Genomic DNA, 20,489 nt, shown 5'->3' with positions numbered 1-20,489 from the left:
TCAACAAATATATACTGAATGAAGAAGGAATGAATGAATTCTTTACAGGATCTTCTCCATGCTGGCCACACTGGGCATCAGAGACAAACTGAGGAGACAGAAAATTTCGATAGAACTGCATTACACATAACCCGATAAAGCATAGAGGCTGATGGCTTTAATTTGAAGAATCTCTCATATGTGTTTTCTGACCAAAAAAGAACAAGCAAGGAGTCTGAAACAATCTAAAAATGCTTTTAAAAAATATTTTAGGAATTTTATTATAAAATTTTTAATTCATGTATTAAAATGTATACCAAGGCAAAAAAATCATGTAAGCATATCACAATTACAAAAGTTTTCAAAACATACAAAACATACCCAATGTAAAAAAAAAAACACATACAAAATACAATGTATTTCCAATTAAAAAATAATAAAGCAAGGAGAAATGTTTGAAAAATGCTCGTCCGAAAGTGAAAAACAAAACCCTCCCCTTGACTGGCCACTTAAGCTGCCTTGAAAGGCTCTTCTTCTTCCCTCATGTTACCTGGTCTTTCTTCTTATTTTTCTTTTTATTTGTAAGATAAAGGCCAATCAAGCATTTTTAAAGGCATATCTGTTGCTATACTTTCATAGTCAAGTGACTTAATTCCAAAAGTTAAAACTTATACTCTGAGCTATAAACATAGAGTTCCTAAACACTGTATGCAAATCAAATTATGATTTGGGTACTCTACACAGAGCATGCCACTACAGAAATTTCTTTTTATGAAATTGAGATTTTCACATCACATTTGATTAAGTCACAGTAAGCCCATAAATCAGTTCCTCAACCTACCATAAAACAAACAAACAAAAAAAACCAAAATCAAATCTAATCAAAGTATTTTATTCACTCTACTTATGGTTCCCTTAAGTGCTAAATAGGAACATCTAATCTAAAATACATCTGGAGTGGTCTATCCCCCTACCCACCCCACATCTACTAATATGCACCAACAACAGAAACTGGCTCAATGCTTGCCTACTATTAAAGCTGATATTCACTTGATTTAATTGTTGCAGCAACAAAAATTTTTTGTCTTTTTATGTAAGAACCACATCTATTATGAACACTTAACCATATATTTCAGGGAAAATGTTTGGATTTAAGCTGCAAATAAAATTCCTAATCAGGAGGTCAAAAAAGCTAGTTTCTGATATTATTGATATGCCTTTCCCTGTCAAAAACTATCTTTGAGTGCTGGCAGCATCCGTGTTTGCTGTGCGTTAGGAGACTTTGACCTCTGCACTGACAAGAGCAACTTTACCCCCGGGCTGCAGTTAGTCAACCCATACACTCACTGGATTATATCGAAGGGCAGTTTCCCAAGAGAGTCCCAGCTGCTTGGCCACCATCTAAACCTCCTGATGAAGAACACAGGCCTAAGGATGCTGACACAGGAAGTGTGTGACATGAAGTCTGAGGGTCAGGCCACTGTCATACAGTAGCTGGAGCAGACCATCAAGGATCAGGATAGCTAAGCTGGAGAAGCAATACCTCGCCCTAGAGGTGGGTCTGGAAGCCCTCAGGTTGGGCGAAAATGACGTCAGGTATGAAAGGACTGTACAGGCCAAGTCCATCTAGACGTCCCTGATGGAAGAGGGTGGTGTGCTGGCACTTCCTCCTGGGGGAGCCCCAAAGGTGGGCCCCCCACCCTTGACCGCACATGGAGAATCAGTGGAGCTGCCCTTGCCTTCGGGACCTCAGACGAAGTTCTGCTCAGAAATCTCTTTGGTCGTGTCTCCAAGGCGAATATCAGTTCAGCTTGATGCACAGCCATCCCTCCAGCCTCCACCGCCTGCATCCCTTCCCTGGTCTGACAGTCACAGACAGGCCAGAGACGCCAGTGCTTCACTTATTTGGGAAAAAATTGAAGAGCCATCCATAGATTCATCCAAAACACCTCAGAAAACTCAAGAAAGACCTGAGAGCCTGTGAAGTTGAAGTGGGGAAAGTTTACCAAGTGTCCTCAAAAGGGCACATTTAGCCTTTCAAAGAAAACATGGAACACTTTCTTATTCAAGCTAAAATTGACCAAGAAGCAGATGAGAACTCACTGACAGAGACTCCTAAGTGCTTTTTGGAGACTACAGCCTATTTCTTCATGAGACCAAAAACTGGAAAGAAGGAAGTGTCCCCAAACGTTTTCTTCAGTATCTGGCATGAATTCAGCTCTGACTTTAAAGACTTTTGGAAGAAAGAGAACAAACTTATTCTCCAAGAAAGAGTAAAAGAAGCTGAAGAGGTGTGTAGGCAGAAAAAGGGAAAATCACTCTATAAAATAAAACTAAGACATGACTCTGGAATTAAAGCAAAAATAAGCATGAAAACCTGACCAATGAAAAGCAGAACAAAAATGAGTCACTGCAGCTGCTTCCATCTTCCTGTCTCCTTTAGTCCCTCCATGTGTATATGAACTTCAATGATATAATGGGCATTTAACAGAGACTGCTCTGTGCAATATTGTATTTAGTGTTTCTATTTTAATTTTTTTAGGATGTTAATTTATATGAAAATAAAATACATAATAAAAAAAGAAAAACTATCTTTTCTAATTTCTCTTTTTAATTAACTTTTGAGGGAGAGAAGGGAAGGAAAACAGACTGGCTGGGAGGTTAAAGGTGATATCTTCCAGTCACAATGACTCTTCCAGTATGGTGTAGAAAACCAGAGAATTCTCTTGAAATTCGCTAAGAGAACAGCACTGGCAATGCCATTCATCTAAAAGTAAATGGAATTTAGAAGAAAATTATTATTATTATTATTTACTATTTTCTATATCTTAGAAGAAGTCTGTTGTTAAAACCTATGATTAAAATTATCTCCTCCTCAATTATTCCAATTTACTAACATTTAAATGTGGAACAATTGCTTTTAAGAAAAGAGAAAAAGTGAGGATTAAGAAAGGTTAAGTTCAGTCAAGTAGGAAGTCTGGTACATAAAAAACCAGACAGAGCAGGACAGTGCCCAGTCCAGAGACTGACAGAGTCCAGGTCCAGCCTGGGGCTGCCACAAGCTAAGGGAAAAAGGTAGACAGACAAAATCTACTCTCTCCAACATGCATAACATTTGCCTCACAGAGAGAACTTTGAAACCTAAGACTCACTTATCAAGTGAATTAAAGAAAAATTTGCAAACTGTGCACACAGACACAATATTTTGAAAGCAAATTTTAAGGGGTGCAAAGAGGCTCAGAGATTATATTTGGGAGAATTATATACCCCCTTGGGGTGTGGTTCAGAAAGCAGGCTACCACCACCCTGAGGCATGGCCTGCACCAATGATAGTATTAAAATATATATATTTCCTTTCAATTATTTTCATTATTATGTCAACCAATTTGAATGCAGCAAGGAAGAATTTTACCAATGGTATAACTAGGTACATATTTACATTTTCATTTGCATCTTAAGGACAAACTGTTAAAAAATGATGGTGATAATGAAAAACAAGATTAAAGGCATGTTCATTTGGGAAAAATTACATTAACATTATTCATCCAACCACAAACACTTTTGTAATGAATGCAATACTACAAAACAATTCACAGCTTTATAAAAGTACAGAGTTTCATTAGGATTTTTTTCCAATTCAAAATTAAAAGAGGTCAACTTACATCACCACTTAACTATTTTACTCTAAAATCTTTAAAATATATAAAATACCAAGATTATCAACAGTCACATATGTTTTGAAGTCAGGGGACACATGTATTTTCTTAAGATTGGTTCCGTTTGTGTAGAAGGTCTGTGAGGATTCCCCAGTGACAACATTCCACCACTGTGCAGAGAAAAACAAAATTCTTATTAGGCTGGTAATTACAGTGTGAGACAATGTGCAGTGCCAACAGGATCCTTCACCCCCGCCCCTCCTACTCCCAAATTTAAGCTAATGCCAGGAAAGATGTCTATAGATAGTTTAATGCTAAATACAGTATCATCAACCCAGTCCGCCTTTCATGATTAGCCCTGGTGAGTGCCTCACAGCGACCCCACACCTAACTAACCCCCATTGTTAGGCAAAATGGAAAAACACACAGCCTACTCAAAACTGCAGTCACAGGCTACCCTAGAGTCCATTACAGCCACAGCTGGACTGAATTCTGTCTGCATGTCATCCTCAGTAGAATGGCAAGAACAATCCTCTATGTAGTCAAGTAGTCTTGACTGCTCATAATAGGAGCTGCAGAACAGAATAGGTTCTCTCTACTGAATCCTTTCACCAGGAGTGATTCAAGAGCCCATGACCAAATTTTTTATTTGGGCTTCCCTGGTGGCTCAGTGGTAAAGAATCTGACTGCCAATGCAAAAGACAGAGGTTAGATCCCTGATACAGGAAGACCCCACAAGCCTCAGAGCAACGAAGCCACAACTCTTGAGCCTGTGCTCTAGAGCACAGGAGCCACAACTACTGAGCCCACGTGTCACAGAGCTGGTGCTCCGCAGCAAGAGAAACCACTGCAATGAGAAGCCCATCGCTGCAATTAGAGAGTAGCCCCTGTTCACCACAACTAGAGAAAAGCCTGTGCAACAACGAAGACCTAGCACAGCCAAAAATAAAAAAATAATTTGTTTTAAAAAGTCTATACATGTATTTGCCAAATAAATACTGAACATTCAAATGCAGGAGGTTCTCAGACCAAGTCCTTCCTTTCTCCTCCCAATTGCTGAATTGGCCAAGATTATAATAATATTTATATTCTGTTACCAAATAGAGATCATGATGCTTACCTATATATCACAGCTAAGGGCAAGAGACCATGTCCATGAACAACTTTTGAAAAGGCCTCAGGTACATCAAGATTCTGAGAATTATAAACGCAATGGTCACTTCTGTATCCATGGCAATGCCCAGCATTCTGCCTTGCTCGTGTGACTGGATCAACTATTCATGTTCGCTATTGGTCATGCTAACTGGTAAAAGCATACCTTGTGGACTTAAGTAAAGCAACATGTACTAACTTGAAATTTTCCAGAACTAACAATTTCGCACTATAAAACAGCAGTGTAATCAAGACTGTGGAGGACAGCCACTAAAGGCAAATCATAGAGATCAGCTGGTCCAACTGCCCTACCTTAAAAGTAAGGAAACCAGGGTTGAGAGAGAAGAAAGGCCTTGTCACTGTGGATGACACTGCTAGCAGGTGGCAGAAGTGGAACAGATATCTGGTTTCCCAACCTTGTGCACCCATACCCTTCCCACTATTAAACCTCTCTGCTTGGAAACACTACCCCACAGTTATTAATGTGGTCATGGATGAAAAGACAATATTAAACAGGACTCTCTTTTTGGCCATACCACACAGCATACCCTTAGTTTCTTAACCAGTGATTGAATCTATGCCCCCCTGCAGTGGAAGCACGGAGTCTTAACCACTTAAACAGGACTTATGCAGGGGACTTCTAGGGCAGTGAAACTGCTCTGCATAATACTACAATGGTGGACACATCATTATACATTCATCAAAATTCATAAAATGTACAATACCAAGAGTGAATCCTAACAGAAATTATGGACTTTAGTGATAATGAACATTCATCAGGTATAACAAATGTACCCTCTGGTGGAGGATGTTGATAGTGGGGAGGCTTCTATGTGGAGGCGGTGGGGTATATGAGAACTCGGTACTTTTCAACCAATTTTACTGTGAAACTAAATTTGCTCTAAGAAATAATTTTTTTTAGAAATAGCAGTAGAGGAAAGGATACATTGGGAATTGGGGACTAACAGGTACAAACTACTATATATAAAATAGATAAGCAATAAGGACCTACTGTTACAGCACAGAGAATTATATTCAACATCTATATTATAAATATATATATAACTGAATCATTTTGCTGTACAACTGAAACACTAAATCAACTACACTTCACTTTTTTAAAAACGGAAAAAAACAGCTAACATTTACTCAGGGTGCACGATGTGCCACCATGTATACGTACTTTACATGTATTAACTCCTTTAACCCTCCCAACCCTATGAGGTAGGTATTATTATTATACCAATTTTATAGATGAGAAATCATCTTATGCAAGATCACAAAGCTAATGAGTGGCAGAGCTAGGCTCTGAATTCAGGCAGTCTGCCCCAAGGCTCATTCTCCTGAACTTAATATTCTGTTGCCTCTAAGTAATGGCAAACCTGTACTTATCACCATGTATTTAATATTTCAAATCAGCCTTTCTCCTCCCGAGTATAACTTACTGTGGATTTCTTGCCTTTCTAACAGGAGGTACTCTGCAGCATAACACAAGTAAATTACATTATTTTTAACTTATAAATAGAAATAATGTTAAAAGCTAAGAGCTTTTTAGCTACTGGATACACATTTTATCTTACTAACATTCAATTTATATAGCTTGGGTTATAAACAGACTCAAAAGGCCTATTTTCTTGGATACTACAGCAGCTATTCCTTTTTACTTTTAATTTGCTTTGTGCTTTTGGATCGTCTCATTAACATGCTGGGTAGATGCAGGCTGGGCTATATCATAATCAGTTTAACCATGCTGGTAACCAAACCAGAAGAAAGAATAGCCTGTCACTGAAATATACAGACTGAATACATAGGCTATAGGTTCTTTCATGCTCAAGACATAACTCTACAGACGCTGATTCTGCTGTTTATCTCGTGCTGCTCTAGGAACGCTGGCTATCTAGTCACTGATCTCTATTCTATCTTGTAAGCCAGACTCACAGTTCTGTGATAGTCTTCTATGGGGCCCAGAGAATCTAAAGAAAGAGTCTCTAGAAGCTCAATATCAAAGCTGAGCAGTTAAGTTTTTCACCAGTTAATATAGCTGAAGACTCCCAGCTTCCAACACAAAAACCGCAATGCTGCTCCCCTAAGAATTATCCTCGGAGCAGTTTATCTCTACACTCAAGGAGGACAAGGGGTAACAGTATCTCAATCCCCCAATAACTAAATAAAGGTGTGCCTTTCTTTGTTGTTACTGTTTAGTCGCTGAGTCATGTCTGTGACCCTATGGGCCTTTATTTAGGTACAGGCTAAAGCAACATCTTGTGAACTACAGTGTACTTTCAATGTAAACTTGCAAAATAAATCACAATACACATCCTCTCATAGAGCTAAACACTGCCCTCTGACTTCTCTTTTTTACAAGCTAGAGTATTCATTCAATAAAATTGTATTTATATAGGTGCCATATATCCAAAAACTTCAATTCAGTCATTCAGATATTTTTGAACATCTATACTGTGCTAATGTTCAAATTACACAACTGCACTCATTTCACATGCTAGCAAATGCTCAAAATTCTCCAAGCAAGGCTTCAACAGTACATGAACCGAGAACTTCCAGATGTTCAAGATGAATTTAGAAAAGGCAGAGGAACCAGATATCAAATGGCAAACATCCACTGGATCATAAAAAGAAGCAAGAGAATTCCAGAAAAACATCTACTTCTGCTTCATTGACTACACTAAAGCCTTTGACTGCATGGATCACAACAAACTGCGGAAAATTCTTAAAGGGACGGGAATACCAGACCACCTTACCTGCCTCCTGAAAAATCTGTATACAGGTCAAGAAGCAACAGTTAGAACCTGACATGGAACAACGGACTGGTTCCAAATTGGGCAAGGAGTATATCAAGGTTGTATGTTTTCACCCTGATTATTTAACCTTATAAGCAGAATACATCATGCAAAATGCCAGACTGGATGAAGCACAAGCTGGAATCAAGACTGCTGGGAGACATATAAGATATGCAGATGACACCACCCTTATGGCAGAAAGAGAAAAGGAACTAAAGAGCCTCTTGATTAAAGTGAAAGAGGAGAGAAAAAGCTGGCTTAAAACTCAACATTCAAAAAAATGATGATCATGAGATCCAGTCCCATCATTTCATGGCAAATAGCAAGCAGATGGGCAAACAATGGAAACAGTGAGAGAATTTATTTTTTTGAGCTCCAAAATCACTGCAGATTGTGACTGCAGCCATGAAATTGAAAGATGCTTGCTCCTTGGAAGAAAAGCTATGAACCTAGAAAGCATATTAAAAAGCAGAGACATTACTTTCCTAACAAAGGTCCGTCTAGTCAAAGCTATAGTTTTTCCAGTAGTCATGTATGGATGTTGAGAGTTGGGCCATAAAGAAGGCTGAGCGTTGATGAACTGATGCTTTTGAACTGTGGTGTTGGAGAAAACTCTTGAGAATCCCTTGGACTGCAAGGATATCAAACCAGTCAATCCTAAAGGAAATCAGTCCTGAATATTCATTGGAAGGACTGATGCTGAAGCTCCAATACTTAGGCCACCTGATGCAAAGAGCCAACTCATTAGAAAAGACCCTGATGCTGGGAAAGATTGAAGGCAGGAGAAGAAGGGGACGCAGAGGATGAGATGGTTGGATGGTATCACCGACTCAATCGACATGAGTTTGAACAAGCTCCAGGAGACAGTGAAGGACAGGGAAACCTGGCATGCTGCAGTCCATGGGGTCACAAAGAGTTGGACACGATTGAGTGACTGAACAACAACAACAATATTGTGCCAGGGGGCTTCCCTGGTAGCTCAGCTGGTTCTCCTGGTCCTTCACCCCTGAGAAGGGACAGGCTACAGACTCCCATATTCTTGGGCTTCCTGGGTGGCTCAGATGCTAAAGAATCCACCAGCAACTCAGGAGACCTGGGTTTGATCCCTGGGTTGGGAAGATCCCCTGGAGAAGGGAATGGCAACTTACTCTAGTATTCTTGCCTGAAGAATCCCATGGACAGAGGAGCCTGACGGGATACAGTCCATGGGGTCCCAAAGAGTCAGATACAACTGGGCGATGAAGCACAGCTGTAAAGTACACAATACTACACTACAGTACACATACACTACAGTATGTGAAGTACACACACTGTACTAGACAATTAGAGTCATCTCCTACCCTTGAACATTTTCAGGAAGGAAAAAACAGTATCACAAGATCTAATTCAATAGCATTCTATATTAAGCGATCAGTACAATATACAGTACCATCTTCAAACCCCTTTTACACATCAACTGCTACTCAAAAGGCTCAGCTCCAGCACCCCTTCCCCAGGAACCCTCTGTTGTCTCTTTCGTGCTTCCAATATCCTTCTGCAGACATGTCCTAGAACCCCTCTTACACTTAACAGACTTTATTTACTGTCTGTTTCCCTCAAAGACTGTCAACCACCTAGGCAAGAACCAAGTTTTAAACACTGTCCCACACAGGAGAGTCAGCACACAGTGGCACTTAGTACATTCTTAGTGAGGGGATGGATAAAAAGATGCAAGCATCAAAAAACAACCCTGAGGCACTACAACATACTCGACAGTGGCCTCAGTATTTACTAATACTAGGTTCGTATAAGCAAATGTACTAAGCAATTTTAGGAAATTCACAACCTCTATGAACATCACTTTCCTCACCTACAAACCAAAGATGATAAAATTTAAGTCTCACAAAGCTGGCTACAAAGATGATGTAAGTAAAGCATTTTCTAAACTATAAAGCAATATGCTGCTGTTGCTATTTTTATTATTATTACTACTATAATGATAGTATAATACTATTATTACTACTATTACCACTAATACTTAAGAAAAAAAATTTCACAAATAAAAAAATTTTTTAAAGACTTTCAACCAACACAGTTCACAATTAGAAAAGTAGGAAATCAAATCCAGTTAAACGCCCTACTTTCTAGTCATTCTGATCGTCTAAGACTTGTATGGGGTGGTATGAGAGCTCTGGTCTGAGAACATCCCTAACACTGTCATCAGAACTTCCAAAAGACCTGAGGAAAGCAGCCTTGCAGATCCATCTCGACATCCAAAACAGGGTAATAGTAACTGCCCCTCCTTTCTGATGGGCTGTATGAGGCCCAGCTGAGACACAAGATGTGAAAATAGCTTGGAAAGCAGGGTACAGGCTGCTCTTTTCCTTCAGTTTTTGAGAATCCCTCACCTTGAGATATCCGCCAGCAGAAACAAGCATTTTGGTGTCTGGAGAAAAGCAAAGGTCGGTCACCCAGCCTCCATGAGTAGCAGCTCCTTCTTCTACTGAAATTGGAGCACACAAATGAAGAAGCTCACCGTTTGAGACATTCCATATCTACAAAAGTAATACACAGTGCATTAGCAGGGTTACTCAGAAGTTTTGTATCTATCTCATCTGGAACATATTTGGAAATTTTTCTTAAAAATATAACTACAATTCAGTGATACCTTAGTAATATTTTTAGATCATATTCTTTTTCAAATTAAAAAATATATATACAATTAAAATGCATTACTTATGATATTTATCATTAACTATACACCAAAAAAAAATAACAAAAGGACTTAAGAGTGATTAATTAGAAAACTGCAACTCTTTCACTGAATAAAAAGAGTATGATAAGAGAAGCAGGGAATAAACAAAACAGGCCTAACAAATTAAACTACCTCAAGAGAACAAAGAATTCTAGTTTAGGATCTAGAATAACAACAGATACAATACAAACACAAGAAGTATACATATTTTAAACAGTAAGTCCAGTAAGTTTTTTTAATATACATATGTATAATTTTTAATATTTTATATGTATAAAATAAGGAAGCAAACATATAAACATTCACTAAGATTATTTTACTGAACTCCTATAAACAACCTAATTACTAACAGATACTAATATTTCCATTTACTTCCAGTGATACTTAATATATCAGCAGTACTCTAACTTTTCAAAGAAATTACACATCAGAATAAGAACAACAGAGGCACAAATAGCAAAATAAAATAATAAAAATCATCATTTGTAAATATCTCCCTGGGAAATCCAAGAGAATCAAATGGAAAACTGACTAGAAAGAATTCAGTAAGACAGCTAGATATAAGATATATATATATATATATATAAAATTAACTGCTTTCCTGTATTTTTGAAAAATCAAGTGGAAAAACAAATTTTTTTAATGTACTAAAGAAAATTTTTTGAATAGCACTTAAAGAGAGACAATTTTTACCTTTAGGGCTTTCTGGAAAATGAAACGCTGCCTTATAACCAATAAAGAGGTCCTTTCATCCAGAGATGAGGACTCAGAGCAAAACCAATGTTCCCAAAGCAGCCCTGCTCCTTCAGCAGGTGTGATATTTGTGAGAATGGCATAGAGATTACTTAGTTGATTACTTAGTTCTTAAGCAAGAGAATCTTATTTTCCTGGAAGGCCTATCTGATAATGCCTCTGTTCCAGCAAACTGCATACTGTCTCACTCTTCTACATTATATACCTATGCCTTGAATTTTAATTTCTCTTTCATTAAAAAAAAAAAGACTCTCCTTAATTATACTGGTTACCAAAGCACCCCAATGTCCAATCATTTTCAGCCACCCAGTGCTTCCAATACAACCAGCAGCAAAGAGCCCCATGAGGACAGCAACAGGCCCTACTCTAAATGTTGACTATTTAACGGATATAGTGCTAAAGAGACCTTTCAGTGCAGAAAACAGCAGAATTGCAATTCATTTATAATCTAGATAACCATTTACAAAAATTATTCTCCTCAAATTCTGCCACTAAAAACAATCTTTGGTTCAGATCCAAAAATTAGGATGAATCATTCTCAAGCTAACAGCAGAGAGCCAACCGCAAATAACTACGGCATCTGCCTTCTCACATACATAGGAAACACTTCTAACTCTAAAACGAATTCTTTTCTGCAGTGGAGTGCAGCTGTGAACACAACGTGCACAGGAAACAGAACAAAGCATGCCTCATCCAACCAGAACCCCATGGCCTGTGCTTCCCTGTTACATTAACAAAGGGCCCCGATGTGGTACAGAGGATCAGCCAAAGCTATAAGAAAAACAGTGCTTTCATGTCAGCAAACACCCTACCCTGATTTCTCCATTGTCGTCTCCAGTCGCCAACATGGTATTGTCCACAGAGAAGGAAGAGCAGCGCACACAGCCTTTGTGGCCTCTCAATTCATGAAGAGGAGAAAGGAGTTCAAAACTCCAAATCTGGAAGGCAATTCAGATTGTTTAGAAATCTCGAAATAAGCATCTACAAACCCTGCCTCGAGTGCTGTGTGTGTTAGTTGCTCAGTCTGACTCTGCAACCCCATAGACTGTAGCCCGCCAGGCTCCTCTGTCCATGCAATTCTCCAGGCAAGAATACAGGGGTGGGTCGCCATTCTCTTCTCCAGGGGATCTTCCAGACCCAGGGCTTGAACCCAGGTCTCTCGCATTGCAGACAGATTCTTTACTGGCTAGTTAGACATAAATTCAATTATATGAAGTACTAATATTCAGCAGTTTATAACCTTTTATGAGAGGCCCAAATGCCAATTAGCAACCTTGTTAATATTTTAGTTTCCCTTTAATTATTCAAGTAAACTTCAGGATAAGGATCAAAGTCACAGCTTCCTTAACTTCTTTAAACTCAGAAGGAAGAACAGCAAAATGGTCTACAGAGTGAAGAAGACTTGAGTGGAGTGCTGGCTCCACAATTTATTTGTTCCTTGGCCTAGGACAACCACATGAGCTTCTCTGGCTTCAGTTTCTGTATCTGTATGATGGGAATAGTAACACCTGTAAAGTGAAAATTAAATGAGATAATAGGGACTGAAATTCCTAGCCTATCTTTAGTTCTTCACTTTCTGCCATAAGGGTGGTGTCATCTGCATATCTGAGGTTATTGATATTTCTTCCGGCAATCCTGATTCCAGCTTGTGCTTCATCCAGCCGAGCATTTCTCATGATGTACTCTGCATATAAGTTAAATAAGCAGGGTGACAATATACAGCCGTGATGTACTCCTTTCCTGATTTGGAAACAGTCTGTTGTTTCATGTCCAATTCTAACTATTGCTTCCTGACATGCATACAGATTTCTCAAGAGGAAGGTAAGGTGGTCTGGTATTCCCATCTCTTGAAGAATTTTCCACAGTTTGTCATGATTGACACAGTCAAAGGCTTTGGCATAGTCAATAAAGCAGAAGTAGATGTTTTTCTGGAACTAAGTTTCTTGCTATTTCAATGATCCAATGGATGTTGGCAATTTGATCTCTTGTTCCTTTGCCTTTCCTAAATCCAGCTTGAACATCTGGAAGTTCACGGTTCACGTACTGCTGAAGCCTGGCTTGGAGAATTTTGAGCATTACTTTACTAGCATGTGAGATGAGTGCAATTGTGCAGTGGTTTGAACATTCTTTGCATTGCCTTTCTTTGGGATTGGAATGAAAACTGACCTTTTCCAGTCCTGTGGCCGTTGCTGAGTTTCCCAAATTTGCTGGCATATTGGGTGCAGCACTTTCACAACATCATCTTTTAGGATTTGAAATGGCTCAACTGGAATTCCATCACCTCCACTAGCTTTGTTCATAGTGATGCTTCTTAAGGCCCATTTGACTTCACATTCCAGGATGTCTGGCTCTAGGTGAGTGATCACACCATCGTGATTGTCTGGGTCATAAAGATCTTTCTTTGTATAGTTCTTCTGTGTATTCTTGCCACTTCTTCTTACCATCTTCTGCTTCTGTTAGGTCCATATTGTTTCTGTCCTTTATTGTGCCCATCTTTGTATGAAATGTTCCCTTAGTATCTCTAATTTTCTTGAAGAGATCTCTAATCTTTCCCATTCTATTGTTTTCCTCTATTTCTTTGCACTGATCACTGAGGAAGGCTTTCTTATCTCTCTTTGCTATTCTTTGGAACTCTGCATTCAAATGGGTATATCTTTCCTTTTCTCCTTTGCCTTTCGAATCTCTTCTTTTCATAGCTGTTTGTAAGGCCTCCTCAACTATTTTGCCTTTTTGCATTTCTTTTTCTTGGGGATGGTCTTGATCACTGCCTCCTGTACAATGTCACTAAACTCCATTCACAGTTCATCAGGCCCTCTATCAGAACTAATCACTTGAATCTAGTTCTCACTGTATAATCATAAGGATTTGATGAAGGTCATACCTGAATGGTCTAGTGGTTTTCCCTACTTTCTTCAATTTAAGTCTGAATTTGGCAATAAGGAGTTCATGATGTGAGCCACAGTCAGCTTCCAGGCTTGTTTTTGCAGACTGTATAAAGCTTCTCCATCTTTGGCTACAAAGAATATAATCAATCTGATTTCAGTATTGACCATCTGGTGAGGTCCACGTATAGAGTCTTCTCTAGTGTTATTGGAAGAAGGTGTTTGCTATGAGCAGTGTGTTCTCTTGGCAGAACGCTATTAGCCTTTGCCTGGCTTCATTCTGTTACTCCAGGTGTTTCTTGACTTCCTACTTTTACATTCCAGTCCCCTATAATGAAAATGACATCTTTTTTGGATGTTAGTTTTAGAAGGTCTTGTAGGTCTTCATAGAACTGTTCAATTTCAGCTTCTTCAGTATTACTGGTCGGGGCATAGACTTGGATTACTGTGCTATTGAATGGTTTGCCTTGGAAACGAACAGAGATCATTCTGCCGTTTTCGAGATTGCATCCAAGGACTGCATTTTGGACTCTTGTTGACTGTGATGACTACCGCATCTCTTCTAAGGGATTCTTTCCCACAGTAGTAGATATAATGGTCATCTGATTTGAATTCACCCATTCCAGTCCATTTTAGTTCGCTGATTCCTAAAATGTTGATGTTCACTCTTGCCATCTCCTGTTTGAGCACTTCCAATTTGCCTTGATTCATGGACCTAACATTACAGGTTCCTATGCAATATTGCTCTTTACAGCATCGGACTTTCCTTCTATCATCAGTCACATCCACAACTGGGTGTTGTTTTTGCTTTGGCTCTGTCTCTTCATTCTTCCTGGAGTTATTTCTCCACTGATCTCCAGTAGCATATTGGGCACCTACCGACCTGGGGAGTTCCTCTTTCAGTGTCCTCTTTTTGCCTTTTCATACTGTTCATGGGGTTCTCAAGGCAAGAACACTGAAGTGGTTTGCCATTCCCTTCTCTGGTGGACCCCATTTGTCAGAACTCTCCATCATGACCCTACTATAATCCCTATACCAACCTACTATCTTGGCAGAAAGATGCTGTTCTTTTCCTTCCAATATTCTCCCTGGTGGTTCTGTCATCACCATTTAACAAGCACACACTGAAAAAATGTTCCAGACACTGAGCAAAGGACTGGTAGCACAAAGATAACCAGATTCAGTCCCTGACCTTGGAAAGCTTCTAGTGTAATCATAAATGGCTGAGCGAACAGTGGTATGAAGTAAATGATTAACATGAGAACATGTAATAGGAACACTTAAGGTAGAAGAGCTAATCCTGCCTGAGGGCCAGGAAAGAGTTCACTGAAGAATTGACCTCAAATGCTGATCTAAAAGCATGAGTCACGATGCACTGATACAAAATAGGATAAAAGGTTGAGTTGAGCCGCAGATAACAGTGTGCACAAAAAGGTGGAAGTAGAAGTAGTCTGGCACAGAGGAAACAATTCAGCAGAAAGAGACAGAGATGAGCTAAGGATATAGGCTTGTAAACCACCAAGTCTCAGAGGAGCTTCAACAGGGCACTTGGGCAGCAGCAGGGAAGATAAACGGGAGGAGGTGCAGACCAGTGGCAGGTCCACCAGTGAAAGAGGACAGCCTGGTCTCAGGGGTGGGGAAAAGGAAGAGAATAAGGATCCAAGAGACACTGAGTAGTAATCAACAGAACACAGAAGACAGGAAAATCCCAGGCAAATCCAAGGTTTACAGTTTGGAAAGATGGACAGATAACAATCCCATTAACAAAGATGAAGAAAAAAGAATAGGATGGAGTCTTCAGTGCCCCCAAGCAGGCAGCATCATTTCACTGGAATATGATTTTCAGAAGCATCAATTTACATCGATTACAAAAAATTTAACTGTGGGTGTACAATTAAATGTAAATCTCTTTCAACACTTTTTATTTCTAGAATATGCAGTAGATGCTGCCTTTGATTACTAACAGACAAAAATATATCAGTAAAGGAGAAATCAAAAGTCCTCAGTGTCATTCACTTAACATATTTGGTACAAACTAAATGCCAATGGTCATCCTCCAAAAATTTATAAGAGACAGACATGTAGACAGATTATTTTTCTCTTTTACACATTAGTTAGCGTTCGTCACTTAGACATGTAGACAGAATATTATTTTTCTCTTTTACACATTAGTTAGCGTTCGTCACTTAGTCATGTCCAACTCTTTGCAAATCCATAGACTGTAGCCTACCAGGCTCCTGTGTCTATGAAATTCTCCAGGTAAGAATTCTACAGTGGGTAACTATTCCCTTCTCCAGAGGATCTTCCCAACCCAGGGATCAAACCCAGGTCTCCCACATTGCAGATGGACTCTTTACCATCTGAGCCACCAGGGAAGTATTTTACACATTAGTTAGACTCACAATACATAACCAACACTCAAGGTTTAGGCATGCACCTTTCACCCAATTGACCTACCTTTGCAGTCTTGTCAGCAGAGGTAGAAGAAAACTTAGCACCATCAGAGGAAATATCACAAGAAAGAACTGTATCCTGGTGACACACAAAATCTTTTTCTATTCTTCTGGTAGTAATATTCCATACCTTCAAAGAAAAACTCAGAAGTTGACACTTTTCAGAACATTTTGTATTACTGAGCATAATTAGCCAGAAGAGAGCTATAAAACAAGAGCTTCAGCACACTGGTTGTTCTGACCTCTTTAAGCGCCTTTTAGTACAAATGTTCATACACACACAGCAGATGTAAATGACTGCAATAAACAAAAAACAGGCATTTCTACTTTAGAAATTTAAAAATTTAAGTATTTACATATCAGCCATCTGCTTTTGGCTGTCACTATATAATCAATGCAATAGTAGAGTATTTCTTAACAAAGAAACGTCTGTTATAAATTACCTTTACTGTTCCATCAAATGACCAGGAAAGCAGTCTTGAATTTTTCAAGAGTTTAAAGTCTTTCACTGTTTCCTGGTGGGCTTGGAGAAAGAAAGGGTCCTCTGACTGCCAATTCCATATCTGAATATCAAAGAAATAAGTCTGTTATAACCCTTTTCTGAAAATACCCCATTAGAAGGGTAGGGGAGAAGCATTCCCTTGTCTGAAGTCTTTCATCTGCATGGCACTTCGGTAAAACATAGACAAGAACCAAATAAGAATATGGTATCCCCATTTTACAGAGAGAGAAGAGAAAAGCTGGAGCTAATTAACTTGACTAAGGGCAAAATAAAATATTTTTCCTCCTAAACAAAATTTGTTTCCTTCGGTTGCCTGGAGAGCAGTTAATTATATCAGAAGATAGAGAAAAGTCACAATATGCCAGTGAGCTCACCATCTGATTAAATTTTCCAAAGAAAATTATCCCAATTACATATTCATAGATTTCTGAACCTCACAAGCTAGGCCAAGCCCTGATTCCAGCTCAACTACTGAATCCTACTGGTCCTACTGCCTGTGAAGGTCCACTGACCAGAGCAGCTTCAAACCAGGTTGTGGAATTTCTGAGCTTCAGCTATCTTAGCTAGCCCCCAATACATTCTTCAAAATGACAAGTGATACAGTAGATCATTTTTCCCATGGCACTCCAGGAAGAACTCCTCATAACACGAGGGAAAGAGAAGAGACTGCAATGTTGGAGACAGGGCATTCGAAGTAGCCTTGAGAAATGAACTGGAATTATGATTCACAAACGGAGAAGGGCATTTCAAACACACACTATGAATGCTTTAGTTAAAGCACAGGAGCAGGAAAAGGTGGAAAGGTTACAGGGACCTGTTCACAGTTTAATCTGGCTGGAGTACAGGATATGCAGAAGGAACAGTAGTGGGGAAAGGTTGAGAAGATATCCTAAGAAACAGCCCATAGAGCCTGAAGCTAGACTTCTGGGCTTCAGGCAATTAGTCAGTCTCCCACAGAATTCTTTTTTTTTTAACATAAGAGATAAAAAGATAAAGAAAAAGCAGCCACCATCTCAGATATGTACATTAATAATATTCTGGGTCTAGTTTCTGACTAGTGAAGGTTAAACAGTAGAAATCCCTTTGAGGCTTTTTCTATCAGGCTTAGGCCAAACCGTAAAAGAAATTACATCTCCTGAGCGACTGAACTAACTACCCTCTTTCTTTACTCCTCTATCCTCCACTTTTAGCAGCCATCCTCCCACCTCCACCACGCCCTGGCTCTCAGACATCTCCATCTTTTCTGTCTCTGAGTTCCCATTCGCGGAAGCAAGGTTATCTTGTATGAGAGCAAGGGACCTTAGGAGAGGAGCTGGAAGTGAGAGTAACTCTGAGGAAAATGAATTAAGAATTTCGGTATTTTAAGAGCTCAATAAGATATGCTAAGGTGAGGGGAAGAAACAGAAGCTTTCTGGCTCCCCAAATCGTATCAGAAAAAAAGGCACCCTGAGTGACTAAACATAAAATACCCTAGACCACTGTCATAGAAAGTTTCTGGCTCCCTCCTTCAACTTTCTGGGCTTTAGCAGACTACAAGATCAGTGGTTTCTATTAACAGCTCCTCTTGGTTGACTGGTACTGCCATTCCCAGCCGTGTCTGACTCAGTGTTCATTCCTGACTGAGGTTCTTACTGCTACCTTCCACATCAAGAAGTTAGAGAGCCCTCCTGAGCAGACATAACAAAGAATTTGACAATCGCTGAGGGTGAAGAGACTAGCCTTAGCAGATTTTTTTTTTTTTTGGCAGTTGCTTTCTGATAAGGCAATGATGACAAAGATACTTTTTTGTTGGACTTAAATGTCCTGTGCTAATCGAATCATCTTATATAACAGCTAAACTTCTACCAACATTAGTCAAATGTATAAAGGTTGAGTTTGGCTATGTCTCTACCATTAGCTGTAATTTTTGCAATGTATGTACACTAGAATTTTTTCAGCTATATAAATTTAAATGTTTTAAAATGCTAAAGAAATCTTTTAAACCTGTAAGAATCAATATATTTTCAGTCTCAGGTGAACACAGCTACTATTTGGGCTTTATTTACATCCAGGTAAAAAGATAAAAAACTACCAAAATAGACCTCAATATTTACAGCTCTAGGTGCTATCATCAGGAGAGCTGATTCTTCAAATTTTGGCAATAACTTTAGTTCAGCTTGACAAAGATTTACCAAATCCCTACTACCTCATAGGCACTAGGGATACAAAAATGATTAAAATAAACCTCCAAAACGGTGACTGTGTGAGGTATTTGCAGATTTGTTAATTAGCTTGATGGTGGTAATTATTTCACAATGTATACAGATATCAAATCATCACATTATATGCCTTAAACATACTACAGTCTTGTCAATTCAATCTCAATAAAGCTGGGGGGTGGGGGAACCAAACCTCCAATTGATTATTGACTAAAACACTAAAAAACTAAAACAAAAACCCAACTAGTCAATTCTTAGAAATACCTACCAAGAATTTTGTCATGTGAATGTATACACATTAAAACATTTTAAACGTTTTTAAATGTTAAAAAGTATTCTGAGTAGAGCAGAAAGAGAGGATGAAACACAACTCATTTCTAAAAATAACTTAACTCAGATTCTAAAAATATTCGTAGATATTATTTCTCCCTCTGGCTGAGAACATCTGATCTTCAAGCAGGTCATAAAGCCTATGGCTTTAGCTTTTGACAAAAAGGCTATAGAGTATATAATGTCTCAGCTGAATTTCATCAGATATAGCTTAGTTTTACCCATTTCAAAGCCATCTGGAGAGGAAGAAAAGTGAATATTACACTGAGTTTCACAGCTAATACACTACTATCATGGGATTCCATAATGAGTAAGTCTCTGTACTAAAGGCAAACTTCATTCCAATCATATAGGACTCACAAAGACATAAAAGACTTTTTTCCAAAATAGTTTCTAATAGTATAAATACACACAGGAAACACATACATATATAAAAGAACACATACTAACTTCTGTTGAACATATGCATTTATCTCCTTTACTTCTAAAACCCCACTAAAATGACAAAGTCAAGAGAATGAGAAAGAAAATAACAAAACAGAGGCTGTAAAGCAGGAGAATGGTAACTGGCTTTGTAGACCCAGGAAAACAAGTCACTATTGAATACCAAACAAAGTCATTATGAGGGGAATAAAAGAGAATAAAGTAGTGCAGAATAATGCTCCTAAAACAAACTAGAAAGAAGACTCTCTGGATTCAAGGACAGCTGAGGGTAGGACTGCAGTTGTGAGATCAGGGGGAGCGGCAAAGGTCTGTACACTAAGCGCTGAGACAGTGCGCCACCTGCAGCCCCTCCTCCTCCTTCCCCCCTTGAGCTCTAGAGCCTGTCTGTGGGATCTACACCCTCCAGGCAGAAGACGGGAGACTCCTCTCTAGGAATCTGACAAGACCAAGACAGACCCAAAGACGCAGACAACGAAGTTTTCCATCCAGATCGCCTTTCAGAGAAGGTCTCAGTCAACAAAGAGCATCCCAATCAGCATTTTAGCATCCATCTCAGGGTAGTGGATGACCACCACTCAGCTCAGGAAAGCCTTTAAAATAAGAGGCCA

At 39.0% G+C, this 20,489-nt stretch overlaps 1 protein-coding gene across 1 annotated transcript in view; it reads right to left on the bottom strand.

Annotated features, from left to right (window-relative positions):
* Positions 1–3,658: 3,658 nt before the first annotated feature.
* The window catches only part of APAF1 (apoptotic peptidase activating factor 1), a 75,545-nt gene continuing 58,714 nt past the window's right edge, over positions 3,659–20,489 (bottom strand). The window contains exons 22-26 of the mRNA XM_052640474.1: positions 16,851–16,970; positions 16,412–16,537; positions 11,885–12,010; positions 9,973–10,119; positions 3,659–3,805 (exon numbers count right to left, since the gene is read on the bottom strand). Of these exons, the coding sequence (XP_052496434.1) occupies positions 3,659–3,805; positions 9,973–10,119; positions 11,885–12,010; positions 16,412–16,537; positions 16,851–16,970 (666 nt within the window). The remainder of the gene's footprint in view (positions 3,806–9,972; positions 10,120–11,884; positions 12,011–16,411; positions 16,538–16,850; positions 16,971–20,489) is intronic.

The sequence above is a fragment of the Budorcas taxicolor genome, chromosome 5 (assembly GCF_023091745.1).
Source record: "Budorcas taxicolor isolate Tak-1 chromosome 5, Takin1.1, whole genome shotgun sequence".
NCBI classification, from domain to species: domain Eukaryota; kingdom Metazoa; phylum Chordata; class Mammalia; order Artiodactyla; family Bovidae; genus Budorcas; species Budorcas taxicolor.
This window is presented reverse-complemented; position numbering and strand designations above follow the sequence as displayed.